Source organism: Diceros bicornis, chromosome 4 (genome assembly GCF_020826845.1).
Source record: "Diceros bicornis minor isolate mBicDic1 chromosome 4, mDicBic1.mat.cur, whole genome shotgun sequence".
In the NCBI taxonomy this organism is placed as follows: domain Eukaryota; kingdom Metazoa; phylum Chordata; class Mammalia; order Perissodactyla; family Rhinocerotidae; genus Diceros; species Diceros bicornis.
Window position 1 is genome coordinate 84,215,422 of NC_080743.1, and position 20,329 is coordinate 84,235,750.

The 20,329-nt window shown below is 41.8% G+C and overlaps 1 protein-coding gene across 1 annotated transcript in view; it reads right to left on the reverse strand.

Moving 5' to 3' along the window:
- LAMC2 (laminin subunit gamma 2) overlaps window positions 1–19,439 on the reverse strand; it is a 51,219-nt gene extending 31,780 nt beyond the window's left edge. The window contains exons 1-3 of the mRNA XM_058539904.1: window positions 19,416–19,439; window positions 19,086–19,300; window positions 890–1,078 (exon numbers count right to left, since the gene is read on the reverse strand). Of these exons, the coding sequence (XP_058395887.1) occupies window positions 890–1,078; window positions 19,086–19,164 (268 nt within the window). The 5' untranslated portion in view covers window positions 19,165–19,300; window positions 19,416–19,439. The remainder of the gene's footprint in view (window positions 1–889; window positions 1,079–19,085; window positions 19,301–19,415) is intronic.
- Between the last annotated feature and the right edge of the window lie 890 nt (window positions 19,440–20,329).

Genomic DNA, 20,329 nt, shown 5'->3' on the forward strand with positions numbered 1-20,329 from the left:
TAGATTAATATTTATCATATTATACTATCAAACACTTTCTAGCAAAGAGGAGAAACAGATACTGCCAAGAAAGATAATAGACAAATGAGGTAGTTTAAAAAAAACTCAACTTATTTAACAGAACTACCTCTCTCTCCCTCTTTATACTTACTAACTTGTCTTTACTGTCTGCCCACAATGAATATAGCGAGATGTGTGCATCTGCGTGCACAAAAACTAACTACAGTTCTGCAAAGACAGCACTGGGTGATACGTTTAAAAAACAAAAACAAGCCCTCCTATGAATGAGCCACCCTGTTAGGTGCTTCCTATTTGTTATTCTACTTTCCCTTGTTAACGACTCTGTGAAAGACTCTAATTTGCCTGTTTATTTGTCTGTCTCTTCTATTAGTACCAGTTTATATTGCTAGCATCTAGCCTAGCACCAGAAACAGATCTTTCTAATCTCTTATTTTTTGAGAGGTTGGTCAAAGGGATAGTTATGGATAAGAAGAACCATCACTGGAAGAGTGCAAGCTTCCTTTGTCCCTGGGTCAACCACTGTCATCTGACGGGAAAGGTAATCGTGTGCTTCTTGGTACCAGAATTCAAACCCACATGCCCTAAAGACCCCATCTGACGGGAAAGGTAATCGTGTGCCTCTTGGTACCAGAATTCAAACCCACATGCCCTAAAGACCCCAGCTGGTTCCTACAACCCAGACTTCAGAAAAACACGTTTCCTTTCAGATTGAAATTGCTAAAAAGACCAGTGTCTAGTAGATTCCCAATTGTTCTAGAAGTTGAACATGTCCCTCATGGCCTGCCTGCTTCTCTCTCCCTCCCTCCCTCCCTCCCCATCCTCTCCCCCTCTCCTTCTCTCTCTTCCTTTCCCCCTTTTTTCCAACTACCTTTGGAGTTACAGTTGCAGGGTAAACAGCGGTCTCTTTCTCTCTGTCGGTAAAATCCTGCCCTACACCTCTCACAGTGGATGCCGTCAGTGTTGTCATTGCAGTTGAGGCAGCGGAATCCATTTCCTGTCTGTCTCTGAAGTTCCTGGTCAAAGATGCATTGCCTGGACTTCCCGTTGCAATCACAGACTGAGGATCAGGAAAAAAAGACATCATTAGCAAAAAACAGCTCAGGCACAATTCTCCAAGGTGTTGTATTATTATTAATATAAATTATGCATGGGGTGCCACGTATTAAACTGCTCGATGGCATAAGGTAAGAGAGTGAAATACACCCCTGAGGACTATGGGAGTTTTTCCTATACCTAAACGAAGCTGCCATTACACGGTGCCAGTGGGGTGTTGCCTGGGAGAACATCAAGGTTGCCAGACTGTCCAATTCCTCAAGAGAAACCAAAAACCTTATGTATTTTTGTGTAAAAATTCTTGATTTAAATATTCACAGGAATTCATTTTTAAAACCCTGTGCAACCCCACAGAACAAGTCTATGGGCTGGAGAAGACTCGAGGGCTGCCAACTTGTGCACTCTAGCACAACTGTCTGACAGCTGATGGTGTCAACTGTTCAAGATACATAGCATTCATCCCTCCAGTGATGGTCAAGGCTGAGGAGCTACTATGACTGTCTGGACAGGTATCTCCTCCCTCCTCACTGTGCGTTGAGTGTCCCTCCAAAGCCAGGTGTCAAAGAGAACCACAGTCCCATGAAGAGTGACCTTTCTCAAGTGTCTAGGAAAGTTCACCCTAGTGAACAAGTGGATGTTCCAAAGAGACTCATGGAGTGACTAACATCTCTAGTTGGACCTAAACAGCCAATGAGGTAACAGGTGGAAATACTTAGCACAGCACCTGGCACACAGCAGACACTTAAAAAATATTTTAGTCATGGTGTAGAAGAGAAAGATGATGAGCCTTGAGGTTAAAAGAATTGTATCAAATACCAGTTCTGCTATTTCCTTGGGCAAATCACTTCAACTCTCTGAGTCTTGTTTCATCTTTTATAAATGTACACAGCATTATCTGCCTCCCTGGATTGTTGAAAGGATCCCCACTGAGGAAAGAATATCAAGTCCTTTGCCTATGCTATTTCACCCCTCACTGGCATGAGACAGACACTGCCTTAGAGGAGAAAAATGCAGCTCGGAAAGGTTACGTAACTTGACACCATAGAGAGCTGGGATTTGAACCCCTGTCAGATGCCAAAACCCACTTTCTTTCCACCAGTCACACTGTCTTCACTGGCCATGCAGCCCCAATGAAAGCTTGTTTCTAGAAGTGCCTAGGGCCATGACTTCCCCAGAGTATGGACAAAAAAAGTCAACAAATGTGCCAACACCTACTGAACAGCTGCCCCGTGCAGGCCATGTCATGTCATGCTCTGAAGGCACAAAGGTGGCAAAGGTGACTAAGTAAATCTGATGAGCTTCCTAAGAGACTTCCTTACAACAGCTCCTAAACTCACTGTCTTACTACTTTGGATGCCATCTAATCTAGGGAAAGTCAACTAATCTCTATCCAGAGCCCACTCTATTTCTAGGACTTTATATACCTCAGCTCAGTTAATTCTCAAAATAACACTTTAACATAGTTTATTATCTCCCTTTAACAGATAAAGAAACAAATGCTTAGATGGGGTAGATCTTGCTTAAAGTCACACAGCTAAATGGCAAAGATATAATTTGCTCCCAGGTCTGGCTAACCACAAAGCCCTCACCTTTCCATTTTAACCCTGCTTCTCAAGAACCTGGTTTACTACTGCATATGGGCATTCTTTCTATCAATCCCTCACAGAGGGTTATTCAGCCCCTTCTGGAATCCTTCCTAATCAAGGACGATATCCTAACCCTGCTTAGACAGCACTGGTTGTTACAAATTCTTTTTAATGGAGTTTAAAATCTGCCTCCATCCCTATAATATTTACTACATGCTCTTGGACTCTGGAAAACAACACACACACAATCTCTCACACACTCACACCTACCCTCTTCTTCATTTACTTATTTATTTATCAGACATTTATTTCAAACATTGCTTTACAAGGCACTGCATCAGCCAAGCCTTTGAATATCTGAAGATAGCTATAGCATCTCCCTCCCTAGTCTTCTCTTCTTCAGGTTACACTGGAGAATTGTCACCTCCAGGTCTTTCAATCATTTCCCATGTCATGACTTCTAGACTTTTCTTGACTACCCTTCTAGAAACACTCTAATTTTCGTATCTTTCTTAAAGTGACTGGAATTTATTACAGTACTTCCAGTGTGGTATGAACAGCTCAGCTTACAACAGGGCTAAATATTATAATTCCATGGATGCAGCCTAACATTTCATTAAACTTACAGCATATTAAGTTTGCACTCAATTCAAACTCCCAGAGCTTTTTCACAGAACTGGTGCCAAGCCAAATCTTTCCCAACGAATGCTTGTGTAACTAATTTTTTGGATCTCGAACAGATGTGCCACACAGCTCTCATGTGCTGTGAAATTTCTACCGAGTCCATCATTGGGCATGTACAAGAGTTAAACTCACCAGCCAACGATCCTTGTGAGGTGACTCAGCTGGATCACACATTGAGCCTATGCCCTCTCTGCCCTGCATACCCTCTGAAAACAATCGCAAAATAATTACTAACTTTTCACTGTGCCTTTCTTATTCAGAACATAATTCTTGCTAGTAATAGTTAACTTCATAAGGACAGTACGTGATATATTTATTTAGAGCAATATTTTAAAAATAGATAACCTTGTTATAATCTTTTTTTTACCACCTCCCTCTCCTTCCATCCTTTCTCCTTTAAAGCTCTGCTCTGAAAGAACTGTGTTCTTCCTTTAAATTTACAGCTTCCCGTAGAGATGCATTACAGTTCCAGCAAGGGAGGTCTTCAGCCAGCATCTCCACTCTTGCCCAAATGTTATAGACCTATTGCCAAACTACCCTCCTCTTTCTCAAATGAGTTTCCCTTAAAGCCCAGAGTTATGCTGGCTGGAGTGAGGGGACGTATGGGCCTCGTGTCCGGGGAGTGTACTGGCCTCCTGTGTCCGCGTTACATGAGAACTCCGTGAAGACGTTCTCTTGCCTTGCCTGCAGGACTCTGAGGTCACCAATCTGCACTGCACTCAGCTCAATATTGAGTCTTGCAGTCACACCCAGAGTTTGCTGTTTTGCATGGAATGATCCTTTTTGTCATTCATGCATTTGAAACATGGTCTTTCTCAAACTATCTCCCAAATTTAGACTAACTTCTCTAAAACCAATTATTATTCATTCTCACTATGGGAAAAAAAATCTTTATATTTCAAATTCCAGAGTATTCCTGCAACTGGACTTAATAAAATGGGCCTCATACAGCTTGTGCTTGGTCTTGTTTATTTTGTGACCCATTTCTGCCCAACCACTACCATGGGCACACTGGTTGCTGAAGGGCAGTGCCAGGCTAGGAATAAGGCAACAGGGAGCAGTGGGTACTCTGCCAAAAGAGCTAAAGGGCGAAGCACTGCTTCACGCCCAGCCAATTGTAGTCACACGGGAATGATGTCCACAGTAGTCAGCATTGCCCTTAGGTTTTAAAGAAGACAGAAATCTGGCTTTGTGTATGAAATCTACTGATTTTTCAATGTCGGCAAAAAAAATACTTTTAAATTTCTTTTTAAAATAAAGCTTTGTCCAAGGGCAAATCTCTGAATTTGACTCTGCTCTTCTAACAGACAGAAAACACATCTCATGCTTTAGAAAAAAGGAAAAATGAAGTGCTAGGATATGGCACAGTGCTGGGTCCATAATTGTATCTAGTGTTTTTTAATGAACAAATGAATGCATGTTCTCTTGAACTTCAGGAAACCCCTAGACGTGATTAAAGAATTCCATGTGTCCCTACATGTCCGGACATGCCTTAAAAATACAAATACCAATATTTAGCAGTCACTCTCTTCCCTGTTCTTTGAAGGAATGCTTTTCTCCACAGAAGCCTAGTCCAGAAAACAGCCTTTCTTGGTAACTTATAATACAATGATTTATTTAGATTAATAGACCTAAATACAAGTCTATAATACATTTTAAAACAAGAGGGAATTCTAAAAAAAATTTTTTTATTATACTTTCCGTCCTTTATGTTTAGCCTTGTTCAATTTTATGTCTAGAATTTTTTCCATTTTTATTTTGTAATCTATTTGCTCTTCTACTGTAGGAGATCAGTATTGGCCAAAATGTGTCTCTTTGGCTTGATTATTTTTAAGGACAAAAGACTCTAAAAGAAACTCTGACCTTCCCCCTAACTACCTAAAAGAATTTAAGATAGAAGGCCTGTCCCAGGACAGGCCATCACCACAGATAACTTTGAGTACGATAGCCTGGGAGGATCTTTGCGAAGCCCATTTTTATCAAAGTTTTCTCTCTAAAGTTACATTGTCTATAGATGGCCCAGCAAATATTTATCCAACACTTGCTTTTCCATCTCCATGTAAATTACCTCCCTCCCCTTTGAAGACCCAAACCACTACCCCCAACATCCTCCTTTGCCTTTAGCTGAAGATGGTATTTAAGTTGGTGGCTTCAGCCATTTTGGCCAGTTACTCAGTTTTCCTGAGTTTCTCCCCTGTATACATGTTATTAAACTTTGTTTGATTTTCTCTTGTTATTGTGTCTCATGTCAATTTAATTCTTGGACCAGCCAGAAGGACCTAGAGGGTAGAGGAATAGGTCTTCCTCCCCTACACTCCCAAATTTTGGGCCACTTGCAAATTTTGTAAATTTGTTGTCTAGTTTCCATCAGGGAGCCTTGACACAAAATGCAAGTGATGGAAGTATAAAGATGGGGGTCTTTGACATTTCCTGGGTCAACTGGGAACCACTGATCAACAGTCCAGTCATCCGTTTATTCAACAAATACGAACTGAGCATCTGCTATTTTGGCAGGCCCTGTGTAGCCACTGGGGATACAGAAGTAAACAAAATCGATAGACGTCCCAGCTCTCGTGGAGTTTACATGCAAGTTGGAGGGAAAGAAAATAAACAAGATAAGTTATATAGAGAGAATATTGGGATAGCAATATTTGTTAAGGAGAAATACATACAGCAGTGAAGGAAATAGAAAGTTAGGAAGAGGGTTGAAAAGTGCCATGTGCTGGTTTACTATTTTATTTCTATTTTGATACTGATCTGTTCATGATCTTTGTTCATTTATCCATTGGGCATGATGTTTTTCTTATACATTATCATGAATTATTTATATTAACTAATGTCAAACTATTTGCCTCTCATTTTGTTGCACATATTCTTTGACCTCTCCTGATAAATCCCCATTCTCTCCAAGTACCTCATCGCTAGATTTTGTTTTACTGATTCTCACTCCTTTCCTCCGATCCTTCCTCTGTCCTCAGTCAATGAGATATACTACATTTATTTCATTCATTTAATAAATATCACTTCACACCTAACAGGGAGGCTGCCCTGGGACTTCCTGAGCTAGCAAGATTTCAAAACACAGAGTTGTCAATGTTTTATTCTGTCAAGTAAGACTGTAAATATATATATTTATTTGATATATATTGGGCTTTGTCAGACAGTCATCACATTATCCATGTTTTCCTCATTTCACCATGGACAGGCATGGGTCTGGGGCCTGGCATTAAGATATCATTTCATCAGAAAATACAGAAACAAATCAGCCTGGGACCCTGAACACACCTGAAGCCCTTATAGGTCTAGGAATCAAGACAGGCAGGTTCTTCCTCTTTCACTGAGCTCTGTATCCTACGTGCCGGGTCCCATCCATTACTCTTATTTGACCAATCCTTTGCACTGTACTCTTTCCAAACCAGGGACATCTCTTCAAGGTTTCATCCTCCTCACTCTGTCTCCTTACTCCAACTCCCTGAAACCCTCGTCTCTGTCAGCCAGGGCTCTCTCCACCCCTAAAGGAATGAGATTCATCAAGCTTACCTCAAGCCCCACGTAAGCACATCTGAAACTGAGTCATTTTACTCAGATTTTCACATATTTCTTTCAGTCTAGTAAAGCGTGGATGGTAACTGTGTCTGACTACGCTGCATGCTGCCTCTTTGGCACTTCAGTATTTATTATAATAATAACTATAATAGCACACGGTCGCTGACCCTCAAGGTGCTTCTTAGAAAAGCCAGCCCAGCAGGCAGACGCAGGCTGATCTGCCCGCCGCCACGCACACGCCCTGGAGACCAGATCCAAGGAGCTGGAAACCTCTGCGAACAATGGAGCAAGGTGTGCAGAACCCTCAGGCTCACTTCAAACACCCCCTCCCTCACTCAAACACACAACTCCAACAGGTCAGGACAGGAAGCACACGGCAAAGGCTGTTTCCAAGCTGTATCCTTAGGAGAATGAAAGGAAACCGAAAATATTTCCGAGGGTTGTACTCGGGGCAAGGCCTTGGAATAATCATCATCAGCGGCTGCAGTTCATCAAGACCTCATTTTACATTTCCCATAGGAAACGTTGCAAGCAATTACGAGAAATTTTAACAACTTGGCATTAATATGAGCATCTGTGTACAAGCAGATCCTCTTGCTATTGTTCTAAACTTAAAAACATGCTCCGCTTTTCACCAAGGTGATCTAATTTCCATCTTCGTACGATGGAATCGTTGTGCTTTCTAGTGCTGTAACAGTAACAGCAAAATTAAAAATTCAAACTCCTTTCAAAACCCTGTGGATTTGGCCTTCCTGACCTCTCCAACTTTATTTCATTCCTCTTTCTCTCTCTTGTGCACTGGGCTCCAACACACAGATCCTTGCAAGAATCCTAGGATGCACCAAGCTCTTTCGCTCCTCCGGCCTTTAGGCTGGCTACCTCCTTTGCCTGGGGCACTACCCTGCTTCCGCTCTCCCTAAACCCACATGGCAACCAGAGCGATTTCCTTAAGAAGCATAAATCAGATTGTGTAGGGTTCTGGCTGATAATCCTTCAAAGCTTCTCCTTCCTCTGAATGCCCACGGGACTTCATCCCCACCGCTCTCCTGGCATTGATCACTTTCTATTCTGAGTCATTACTATCCGTGTACATGACTTGCTTCCTCTATAGCGTTTCTCATGTTGTATCCCCATAGGACCTAATATGAGGCTTGGGACTGTGATTTTTGGATGGAGGAATGGATGGAAGGATAGATGGAAGAATGGATAGAGGAGAAAGGAAGAAAGGGGTGGGGGGGATGGAGGGAGGGAGGGAGACAGGCAGTCTGACTTAAGAAAAGCCCAAGAACCTGAACATACAGAAATCTCCCAGGAGTCCAGGGACTCAATAGGAAATTTTCTCAACACGACACACCAAGTTTTCATTGTCTACGTATATGGTATTCAGTGTAAAAAACTAATGTTTCAACCTAAAAATTGCAGGGTGAGATGAGAACAGAAAGAACTGTGAGAGGAATATGATAGTTTCAGTTAGAAGGAGTGTCTGGAACTTTCTTTCAGGTAGCTGCTTTCATGAACTATTTCTGCACCAGGACCGCCTGCCCATCTGTGGTCTGTGCAGTGACTGACGTTCTGCCTGCCATCTCAAAGGGCAACAAGCCTAGGGCTGCGCGGGAGGAGGGGCAAGGGGATGAGGCAGGCTCCAGACTGTAAGATCAGTTTGCAGTGATCAGAACCCTGACAGGTCGTGTACTTGGCTGGTGAGTGGGACTGCCTCAGGAGCTAGGAATTCGAGCATCATGTTTGAACCTGACAGTGGGTGCTGGCTGCTATTACGTAGAGCTCTGCTGCTCTTGCTGCCATTTCAGCTGCTTAAGGCACTAATACTGATTCAGTTAAACAGCAGCAAGTTTATAAAGTAAGCTGCCTGTAGTCTCTTGTGGATGAGGCCACATTTATTTAAACCATTTAGAGATGGCACTCAATTCTCTTCCTAATTTAGAAGAAAGGTGTGTGCCCTGTGTTTCTTTTCCAGCATTTTGTGCCCCTTGCTCCCTTTCTGAGACAACGAATCTTTTTCTCTCCTACCTTTTTGAAACTCTCTTCCCTTGGATACTGTGACGCCATACTGTCAGATTTCCCTTGGCTTCTGACCTTGCCCACCGCATGCCCCCCACCGACCCAAGTCTTTGCTGGCTCCTCTCCTTACCCCAACTCTAATTATTAGTGTTCTCCAAAGCTCAGTCCTGAACCTCCATGATTCCTCACTCTAGAACTCGAGAACTCTCTCATCCAAGCCAAGGGCTTCAAAAAACATCAGAGGTGTTGACATCCAAAGATACTTCCCTGGCCCAGACTTCATTCTCAACTTTAGACTCTCATGCCCAGCCATCCACTTCACATCTCCCACTGGTTGCCTCAAAAGCTCTTTACATAAACCACTTTTAAAACCAAACTCGTGATTGCCATCCCTTCAAGTCAGAAAGCTGAAAGCTATCCTTATATGTTCTCCATCTTTCTTACCTGCCCCTATTCTATTCAACACCAAATTTCATTGATAGAAATAGCTCAAGTCTATCCAAGTCTATCTCCACTATGGCCACTCTAGACCAAACCCCAACCACCTCTTCTTATAATAGCTTCTTAAGTGAATTCCCTGCAATTTCTCTTGGATGCCTCCACTCTGCAGTCAGAAAACCTCTTCAATATACAAATTTTACCAATACCTCTCTGCTTAAAACTCTCTGATGCCTTTCCTTTACTTTTAGGATAAAGACCAGAATTCCTTCACATCGCCTACAAAGACTTCCATAGTATCTATTTTTCCAGCCTAATTTCATATAACACTCCTCACTGGGACATCTTCATCTCTCTCTCTCTCCCATTCATTTTATGTCTTTACTTCCTCTGCTTCTAAAAACTGTTTCTTTGTAAAGGAGAAGCATCATGGTGGGGAGAGGCAAATTGGGGTTAGCAATCCCAACCACCCTCTCCCCTTCTGTTTGTTCAAAGAAGTTACACTAAAAATTAAACCTTAATTTATCTTATTGGATACCATTCCCTTCCTCTGAGTCAAAGAACTGGTCTTATGTAAACTGACAACCCTCTTATGCTCAAAGATAGCAACCATCACCTCCATGAAGTCACTTGTAATGAGGCCCTTAAATAGGAAGTCCGTATGTGAACAGCTAGACTGAAGATGGTGAATAAAATTAAAGTTGAGAATAGTACACTCACTTTTTAAAATCCTAGTGAATGCTTATTTTCAGAACAAAAGCAATTATTGAAAGTGTCCCTTAAATAGCAATCTATTCTAATGTATTTTTTAAATTATTTTTACAAATGTTCAAATTGTACATTACTTATGAAGTCTAAAGCAAGATACACCTGTCATCTATCAGTTTGGTATCAGAGGCATTGGAAGCTATCAACCTATTTGCAAAAATCTAAGTGTCCAAATATGAGATATTCAAGATGAAAAGATGAATATTTTTAAAATATTATACTTAACATGTGATGATGAAAATGCTCATAAGTATTTTCGAGCTTTAAAACCTCCTACATGAAGTTTTTCTTTCCAGGGTTTAATATATTTCTCAGCTTGGATGAATGCTTTAAAACAAAATCTAAACATTTCATCATTTAAACTGATCTCGAACTGTATGGTTTAATGTGTGAATGTCTGCTTCCAGTTTTATCTTTTAAGGTACGTGCCAATATGTTTTCTAATCAGAATAAGAAAACTGAAATGGCACTTCCCTTGCCAAGAGTCTTTTAACTGAACTCAGTTTTCTCTCACATTTTTCACAACCGCATTTTAAGCCCACGCACCAGAACCACTGGTGCCGTATCCTGCCTGACCCATTTGTTTCCCAGGACACATAAATGCCCAAGCAGTGTAAGTAAGGCCGCAACGTGACGTGATCTGAGGAGAGGAACAATAGAGGTCAGTGTTCTAATCACACAGGCAATTTTGAATGATAAAATATGGACACATCTTTTCAACTCTAAATAGTCTAAAGTCATCAAGAGTCAATGAAACTCAAATCACAACATTTTTCTTTTGAATGATTATGGCTTAAAAGGAGTCATCTATTTTCACTAAGAGTTCATAGCACATTGTCTTACAACCTAGACTTGGAAACAGCACATGTGGATTGTAGGCAACTCGGCCTGGTGAGGACTACACCAGGTGACCACACCTGGAGGTGTCCTCCCCTACCACCCCACTAGGGCCCAGGCAGACTGTGCAGAGAGGGAAAGAAAGTCCCAGTGAACAGGGAGGTTGGGGATGCCAATTTTTGTCTGACTAGCAAAGGAGTTGAGGGTAAAGAAGGAAGCTGAGGGCTCAGTCTGAGTGAGTTCAAAGGTGAAAGGTTAAGACACAAGAGCTATAGAAGAGCCTCCCCTTCTCTTACACGGGGCACCTGTAAGGGCTCTACTCCAAGACAGCTGGCGTCAGCCAGAGTGTGGAGACTCAGTAAGTGATCATGGTAGGGATTCTATACGAAAGTGTTCATTGCCCACATGTAACCCCACACCCTTCTGACCGCAGAAATTGCAACTGCTGTATTTCTATGAGATCCTCTATAAAGAAAAGCATTCCAATATAGAAAGCACATTTGACTGTTATTCAAAGAGCATAGTGTTCTTTGAGCACTTCCTACATGGCCCAACAAAAGGTATCATATGCCCCTTTAAGAAGCAGTTGAAGTAAAGGAATTAGAGAGTCCAGGACAGCTAGAGGTGACACCTGAAGCGATGAGGAGCCAAAGGAAAGAAATCCTGTATGAGGAGTCTGAGTAGAGCAAAGTTAAAAAGGAAATTCCGATTTGTACTGAAATGCTTCTTGGAGTTTACATTAAATGTGGTTTTTCAATCATTTAAATTTGTGTTATGTTGGCTCCTTAAAAAAAAAAGTGACCTAATAAATAATTCTTCCTCTTTAAACCTTTTATTGCTTTTATGAACAATACATTTTTGTACAAGGAGATTAACCATAGACTTTTTTGCTATCACTACATCCCTTCACAAAGATACAAGCATTTAGGTGCGTGCGTGCTTACTATGCACCATTATAGTTCTCAGTTTTGACAAAAGAACAATGGTAATTCACGTTTATTTACAATGTTTGGAAAATATATATGGAGTGCATTTATGGCATCTTCCTTAAAGATTCTTTTCTGAAAACAAAAATCCATTTGAAAAGGATAAATTAAAACTGTATTTCTTGAAGTCAGAAGAATGAATTAAATGGCCTTTTGAGAGACCAACCATTTTAATATATCCATAAGGAGAAGTAACAAATATTCTAAGAAGAGACCAGGACACCTCTACCAGGAAGTGGGAGCAATGTGTCCTGCCTCTTAATTGGAAAAATGCGTTGCTGCTCCACTGCCACTTCCCACGCCAGGTCAGCTGTGGCCTCGCCTCTGTCGCGGCAGATCTCAGCATGTGAAGATCCCCTCCTTCCATGTACAAACCCCTGGATGAGGCAGGGGCAGCAGCTTCACGTTACTGCTGGACCCACTGCTATCACAAAGTAGACCAGTCTGCTTGAGATGAGAAATTATCTTTAAACGTTAGGAATTCCCTTTTACTAAGAGCAAAATGGGTAGTGATTTGAAATAGCAGTAAGTATGTGTAAAACTTACGTGGTCAATGTTCTGGCCATGAAACTAACCTGATCCTGAAAGACTCCAAAACTTATACCAACAGTCTCCAGAAGGGAGAGAAATATAACCTCTGGACACAACTCTACAGATATAGAATCAAAACGTCAACAGTCATTGAAGAACAATGACTGGTAAAACAGGAAGGTTTATCGCTATCCCTCAATGGTCCCTTTTTTTTTTTTTTTTTTTTACCTGAGCCCCTTGGTCAATTCTAAACTGTGTGATAAATCTGACAACAGAGTTAAACAAAGAGAAGAGGAAACTTGGTAATTTGGAACCTGTTCTCCTGTCAATGCCCCAGAAACTAGAGTTTGTGCTTGGTTTTAACCTGTTGTTCTCTGACATGTGTAAGGGAAAGGCCAGGATATTGACTCACATACACAAATAGAGACTTCTGAATAGACAGGACACAGATGTTCCAATTAGAGACATAAGGCATGTTCTTATAATAGATCAGGATTCCATCAAGTCTGAAAATTAATTTAAATAAAAATTCTTAATAAGAATTAGAAATAAGCCACGGAGGTATCTTGTTAAATAACATTAAACTGGCACCTGAAATCTGGTCCTGTTACCAAATGCACGGCTCTGATCAAGGTAATCACTTTTCTGTGCCTCAATCTTCCCATCTATAAGTGTTGATTACACATGCTGGAGCCCAGCTCTGCTATCGCCAATTGGGAGAATTTGGACAGTTACTCTACCTCCCTGGGTGTCATTCTCCTCATCTATAGAATGAAAGGCTCCTGCAGAGAACCCCTAAGGTCCATTCTCATTTAGTTCCATGATGCTGGAATCAGAGAACGAAGTGGTGAAAGAGGCAAACATTTTTGTAAGAAATGCCCCACATAAGTGCAGCTGAAGATTTGGATAATTTTTCCAATGTTTAAGTTAGTGTGGGAAATGATTTGGCTGCAATTTAAGCATTTTTTAGAATGTGAAGATTCATATTCACACAATGAATAAAAATAAAATCTGGAAAAGAAATGATTGGAATTCTGTAAATGGTTAACAAGCTTGAAGAAGTCCAGGATATGTATACCTTTGCCCAATTGATCTCCACCTTCCTCCGACACAGCAGAAGGGAAAGACTCAAGCCCTGACATTGAGCAGTGCTGGAGGAAGAACCGTTCTTTTCTTCTTTCATAATTGTGACATAAGGAAGCACGTGTTTGTGGGGGAGGCACATATACAGACATACAGTCACCCACAGACACAGAAAAGACTTAGCTTTTGGCTTTGGATATGATTCAAATCTTACATCATGTAGCTGGGGGTTATATTAGAACACAGCCCAGTAATGATTCAGTAATCTACTAGGTCTAATTTGTGATGAAATTAGAGTATTCCAGAATCTATGGAGCTCCTATTTCTACACTGGTCTGTAATGGATGATTCAAGTCTTGTCCTTGTAAATTTCTCTTGGAAAAAAAAAGCCAATACAGTTGAACCACTAAGAACTTAAATGGGAAAAATATTCCCAGGATTGCCTCAACACCTTAATTTCATGCTTCTGACTTTCCCATACACACTGATCACAAATCAACATTCTTCCTCAGCTCCTTGGACCAGTGGAGGTAAACCAATGGCTGCCCCCAAGCTGAAGACATCCAGAATTTAAGCCTATATAGGAATTTCCAACTTACATTTTAACCCAATTCTATATTCCTGTTTATTGTACATACTTGAATATAAGGTGGAGGTTTTTATTTTCTCGATTTTTTTCCCTCAGAGGTAAAAGGGTCACATTTAACTCCTTTAAAAATGTCTCATTTTATAGGGCACTTTCTCAATTATCTTATTTTAAGCATTGTTTGAGGAAGACACATTAATTTGAAACGACCTCAATCAATGTTTTGGATACTCATCAGTAAGAAAGAGGCCAGGCTATGGAACACGATTCTCCTAACTGTTGGCTATCTCACAACTGAGAGTGCTGAAAGTTGTCATAAATAAGACTTTCAAGATGATTACACTGTGAAGATCACAATGTGCACTTAAGGATAATTTTTACATGTTTTGAAAATGGTGTACTTTCCAGCGACAGCATCAAAACAGACTCAAACAGGTCTGCATCTCAAGCCACCTAGTCCGAAGTGAAGAAGAAACTACATTCAAGTGGCTTTAGGAACGCTAAAGATGAATGAAAAAAGTTTGAATATAACTACTTCATGAAATGTGAATGAGGAAATCAATACTTCTAAGGTATTATCTTGTAAATTTTGTGATTTTAAATATGTTTGTGTAACTAATTCACTAAATTAAATATAAAGAGAGATGTGACCACTGCATCTATATTGCTACATGTTTTCATAAATCAAGTGGGCAAAACCCTTTTTTTTGGTGGTGGAGGGGACATTTTCCCATTGAGAAGTGAGAGACCATCTTATGTAGGGTCATTTTACATTTGGGCATGGTCTAGAGAGCAACAGATTTGCTGAATCTGAATGTGATGAGGTCTGGTGTTTGACAAAAGGGAAGGAGAAGAAATGATATGAATGCCAATCTGCTTTGGGTTTCTTGTCAGGTATTCCATTTGTTTCATTGGGTAAAACTTGGGGTTCATTTCAGCCTGAGCAGAAGCATCACTTTTTTGGGGCTGATGAAAGGAGAGTAAAGAGCCCCTTCAAAAATTTCACCACTTAAAACTCAAAAGGTAATATACTGACATTCAGTACTGGCTGGGCAGTTAGTTATACCACAATAATTCTGAACACATAATGAGTGCCTACTAGGCACTGTGCAAAGTGCTTTACATGCAATGATCACAACAATTTATTATCCTCATCTTAGAGACGAGGAAACTGAGTAACAGGTGAAGTAGCTTGCCCAAATTCCACAACTGGTAAATGATGGAGCTAAGATTTGAACCAGGCAATCTTACTCCAGAGCCTGCAGTCTGATGCCTGATGCTATACCACTTCAACAATTTAAAGAACAGAATCTATGAGTGTAAGCCTTTCCAGGGGTCCTTTCCACTATCCATAGCACCTCTTTTCCAGTATTAGGCATAGGAGAAACCAAATTAGTGATCTATAATAACCTTGGATTCTGAGCTCACTATTCTAGAAGAACAGTTGCTTCAAAACTTACCTGATGGCTGAATCCAACAGCGTTATTTTAGTCCTCATTTTTTGTATATTCATATTTTGATATCTGAATACCATCTATTAATTGTACATTGCTCGAACTCTTCCTTTGGCTAACAAAACAGTCCTCTTTCTTGATTCTCCTCTATCCTCAATGCTCATTCCTGCTATTCTCCTTCATTGTTCTTCCATCTCCTTTTAAGTGTGGAGGTTTCTTTTACCTCCATGTCCCAGGTAGTCTCATATATTGTCAAGGCTTTGTTTTCCACTTTTGGGCTCCCAACTTTATTTCGAACTTTTCTTCTAAACTTCAAAATCATCGTTCCAGCTGTTCCCAGGGACTGTTGGACATCTCCACTTGCATTTCAAATTCAATAGGTCCCCACAGGAACTCCCTCCCTCCTCTTCATCCACTGCCCAACCTTGCTCCCAAATCCGATCCTTCTTTTATAGTCCTCATTTCCTTTAACGGCACACTGTCTAACCAATCACACAAACCTGAAGGCTTGGACCCATCTGGGACTCTTCCTTATTTCTCATGATTTTCCCTTACTTGTATCCCCAACACACACACTCATTGGATCACCAAATTCTTTCAATTTTACTTTCTAAACGTCTCTGTAATCTGTTTTCTCTTTGCTATTTCCACCACCATGATGAAAGCCTTCATCATGTCTTATTTGGACTATTGCAATGACCTTTTATTTGCCTCTTTTAGCTCAACTCCACCCTCTAAGCCCTTAAGTGAATGACCTTTCCAAAACATGAATCTGACCACAGCCACCCCTGCTTATATCTGCAACTCTTCTTCCACTACAGGACACCATCCTAACTGCACGGCCTGGTAGTAGGGCTCTTCACAACCAGATTCGTGCTACATTTCTAGTCTCATTCCTGTCTCCTTCTCACGCCTTCTCCAGTCATCCCTCCCCATGTGAACTATAATCCAGACATTGGAGCTACATGCCACATTCTCTCACACCAACTGTGAGCTCCTTACTCATCTCTGGGCATCCCAGTTCACCATACCTGTACTGTTGGCTTCAGACTTTTTTTTTTTTGTGAGGAAGATCAGCCCTGAGCTAACATCCATGCTAATCCTCCTCTTTTTTTTTTTTTTTGCTGAGGAAGACCGGCTCTGAGCTAACATCTATTGCCAATCCTCCTCCTTCCCCCCCCCCAAAGCCCCAGTAGATAGTTGTATGTCATAGTTGCACATCCTTCTAGTTGCTGTATGTGGGACACGGCCTCAGGATGGCCAGAGAAGCAGTGCCTCAGTGCGCGCCCAGGATCCGAACCCGGGTCGCCAGTAGCAGAGCGCGTGCACTTAACCGCTAAGCCACAGGGCCAGCCCAGCTTCAGACTTTTTAAAGAAATGTGGTTCCAGGCATTTTAAGGCACTTTGCAATAATCTCTCATCCTTTCAACAACTCTACAAGGTTGCACAGTACTATTGCCTCCATTGAACAGGTGAAGAACCAGACTCCAAGCAGCTAAGGAAACTGAAAGGTTACTTATAAGGAACTAGTAAGTGAATGAGCCAAAATTTGAAGCCAGGTCAAGCTGGCTCTAAAACCTGTGCTTTAGCTGAGACCAACCCTGAAAGTCTTGCTGATTACATCTAACTCCATAATTTCACCTGCAAGGGAACAACCAGGAAGCAACATCATTGCTTTAGGTTCCCATAGGTGCAGCCCACAGGATGTACATAGGTGGGTCACTTTGGGATGTGGCAAGTACCATACTTTCAGTCCAACTTCCACTACATCCCAACATTCCATGAATGGAAAAGCATGTGTGCTCGCTCCTAACACCAAACTTTTCACACTCTCATTGAACCACAAAATGAACCGTTTGAGGCGGGAGCTAATATGTTAAGCGGCCTGTCTCCAAGGAAGGACAAAGTCTGCAAATGAGCCTGAACACTGCTTCTGACTTAATGGTCTAGGTGGAATGCTCAGAGCTTGTCCATCCTTGAGAAGCGAGAGTCTATGCTCTGTCCTCGTGAGTCTGATTTTATCAAGCGATTGATAACATCCTACATATTTGTTTCTGTTGTCTAATTCTAATACACACACATACACTCAACTATAGCCAAACAGAAAATGGCCTCAATAATTACCCATTATGTAAAACACATGTATCTTTTCCCTTATTACTTTTATAATGTGGTCCCAAAAGCTCCAGCCTAAGCACCCCTGGATCAAGTGTCAGATGTGTCTCTGCCAGCAGCTGTTTGTGTGGCTTTGCACAAATCCATTTCCATTTTTTCATTGTTTAAGCCAAGGGATTCTAGTAGTTGATCCATAAGCATCCTTTTGAATTCTAATATTCGGAGGCTATCCTTACTTTTAGGCTGTTTCTCACAATGTTAAGCCTATTTTATCCTATTTATCTAAGGGAACCAAACCTACATCTTCATTTTCACAAATGGTTTTTAAAATGGTAGTCAAGGATGGTGAGTTGGAAGTTAATTCCAAGATTATTTTAGACAAAAAAGGACTGTATCAATGCATTCAACACATGCTAAAATATTCATGTCATTCAAATACAATTCAGGTCAGCATCACCTAGACTGCACGGTAATAAATGGAATGTCTAAGATAATTCCATGTGCACGTGAATGTTGTCTCATATTCACCCATGCACATGTGTGAAAATGGCTCTTGGACCTACTGAAATGATTATTGAAATGCCATCAGGTGCAGGAAGCGATATAAACATGAAACTTCACAGTAATTATACAAGCAAATATCATTGGTAAAACTAAATGACAAGGAAAACACCCGTTTTGTGTTGTCATAGCTGACACATGCGTATGGTAAACAGTTTCTAGGTTCTCATAAAGTTTTGTTTACATGACCTGAACTTCTCACGACATGACAGCCACTGGATGCCCTAGATAAGATCAAATGATCTATGACATAGGTGCCCAATATATGCCTGCTGAATGACTATTATGTGAAAATACTATAAAAAGTAACGTTATACAAAAGCAAAGCATTGTTAAGACTCTTAAGTCTCATTTTCCATCCCAAAGACTGGAACGGGTATTCCAGAAGGATTATTAAAGAGGTTCCTTTTCAATCTTTGTGGCGTTCACAGCCACAGAACACATTTGCACCAAAATCCCATCAATAAAAACACACAATGGGAAAAGAATTTATATACCAACATATTACTGACATTACCGATCAAACAGGGGCTCCTTAATCAAAAAAGCAATCAAGAAGGAAGATTTTTGAAGTAAGGAAAACCCTAGTTTGGCACACCTATTGGCTTCGCGTCTTTAAATCAGACAGCTTTATAGAATATTAGTCTTATTTAAAACCCATCTCTCGAGAAGCCCCAAATGGGGGAGGCGGAGGGAGCTCTAAAGAGGTTCTCCACAGAGTGGCAATCCTCCGAGGTACATTCAGCCATCACGGTCTGCAGAGAAAGGCCGCTTCACCGCCCAGGGCTGCGACGTTTCCTCCTGGAAGCCGACTCACCTTCCCTCCTGGAGGTGGCCCGGGCTGCAGGCAGGAGGAGCGAGAAGCAGAGGCAGCAGCTCAGCCAGAGCGCAGGCATGGCCGGGCCGGGCGCGCTCCGCCGCTGCAGGGGTCGCTGCCCGCGCCTCGCGGCTGGGAGTTTTCACTCTGCGCTCCGCTGTGCCTTCCTTTTCCTTGGTCAGGTGGTTTTATCGACTCTTCTACCTGACTCAGACCTGACAGGAAGAGAGCCTGTGTTTCAGGGTGTGACTCACCTGTGAATAAGGAGAACCCAACCCTCGGGAGGCAGGCAGACACACACAGCACACATCGAGCTGTTAAAGCGCTCACCCCGCCGCCGGCTCCCCCCTCGCCGCAAGGAGGGCGCACACCTGGCCCCGACCAAGGGTGTGGCGCACAGGCTGCGGCCCAGAGATCTTTCTGGAGGAATGTGCCAGATCCTCCCCAAGCCCTCCTTCTCTCTGGGGGTGGTCTAGGACAGAATTCACAGAGATAGCTAGCAGCCTGCCCCTTCCTAAAACTGGGAGGCCCAGTCTCAAGTGCGCGAACTCAGAAATAAGTCAGCAGCCCTGATCAGCTCTGGTCTAAAAGTCATCAAGGAAAATAGGCCAATCCGAGAGTCACAACAGGGTCCTCTTCGCCCTCTGGCCTAGGTTCAACCTCTCTCTGAAATACAGCAACTCCACCCCAACCCACCCACTCTGCTAACACCTCATTCTTTCCCTCACCATCACCAGGCTGGACCGAGGGCTCCTCTCCTGGGTCCCTGGAACTTCCTGGTCACCTGGGCTAGCAATTCATTATGTCACTTGTTGACTGGTCAGTGTCTCTGTGAAGGCTAGGTACCACTGTGTATCCCTAACAACCAGTACAGTCTCTAGCCCGCAGTCTGTGTTCAATAAGTGTTCTGTTGAATAAGAAAGAGGATCCAGAGTTCCTATTCCTTTTACATCTTAGAGCATATTTCTCATGCCATTCTCTGTGGGCCCATTAGAAAATGTTTGTTGAGACCAACTGTGAGTACCATCCACATCCACTGTGCAAGGTGAAGTGGGTGATATCCAAAAATTGCAAATCGTGGTATATCCTACATCGTCCCTTTCCCTAAGGAGGCTGGTGGCAATAATTCAGAGAGGTTGCTGTCAAAGAGAAAGCTGTGGTTCCTACTGGAGATTTAAAAAGTACCAGAAGTTTATATATACACAATATATACACAATCTGTCCAAAACAACCCCCGACTTTTC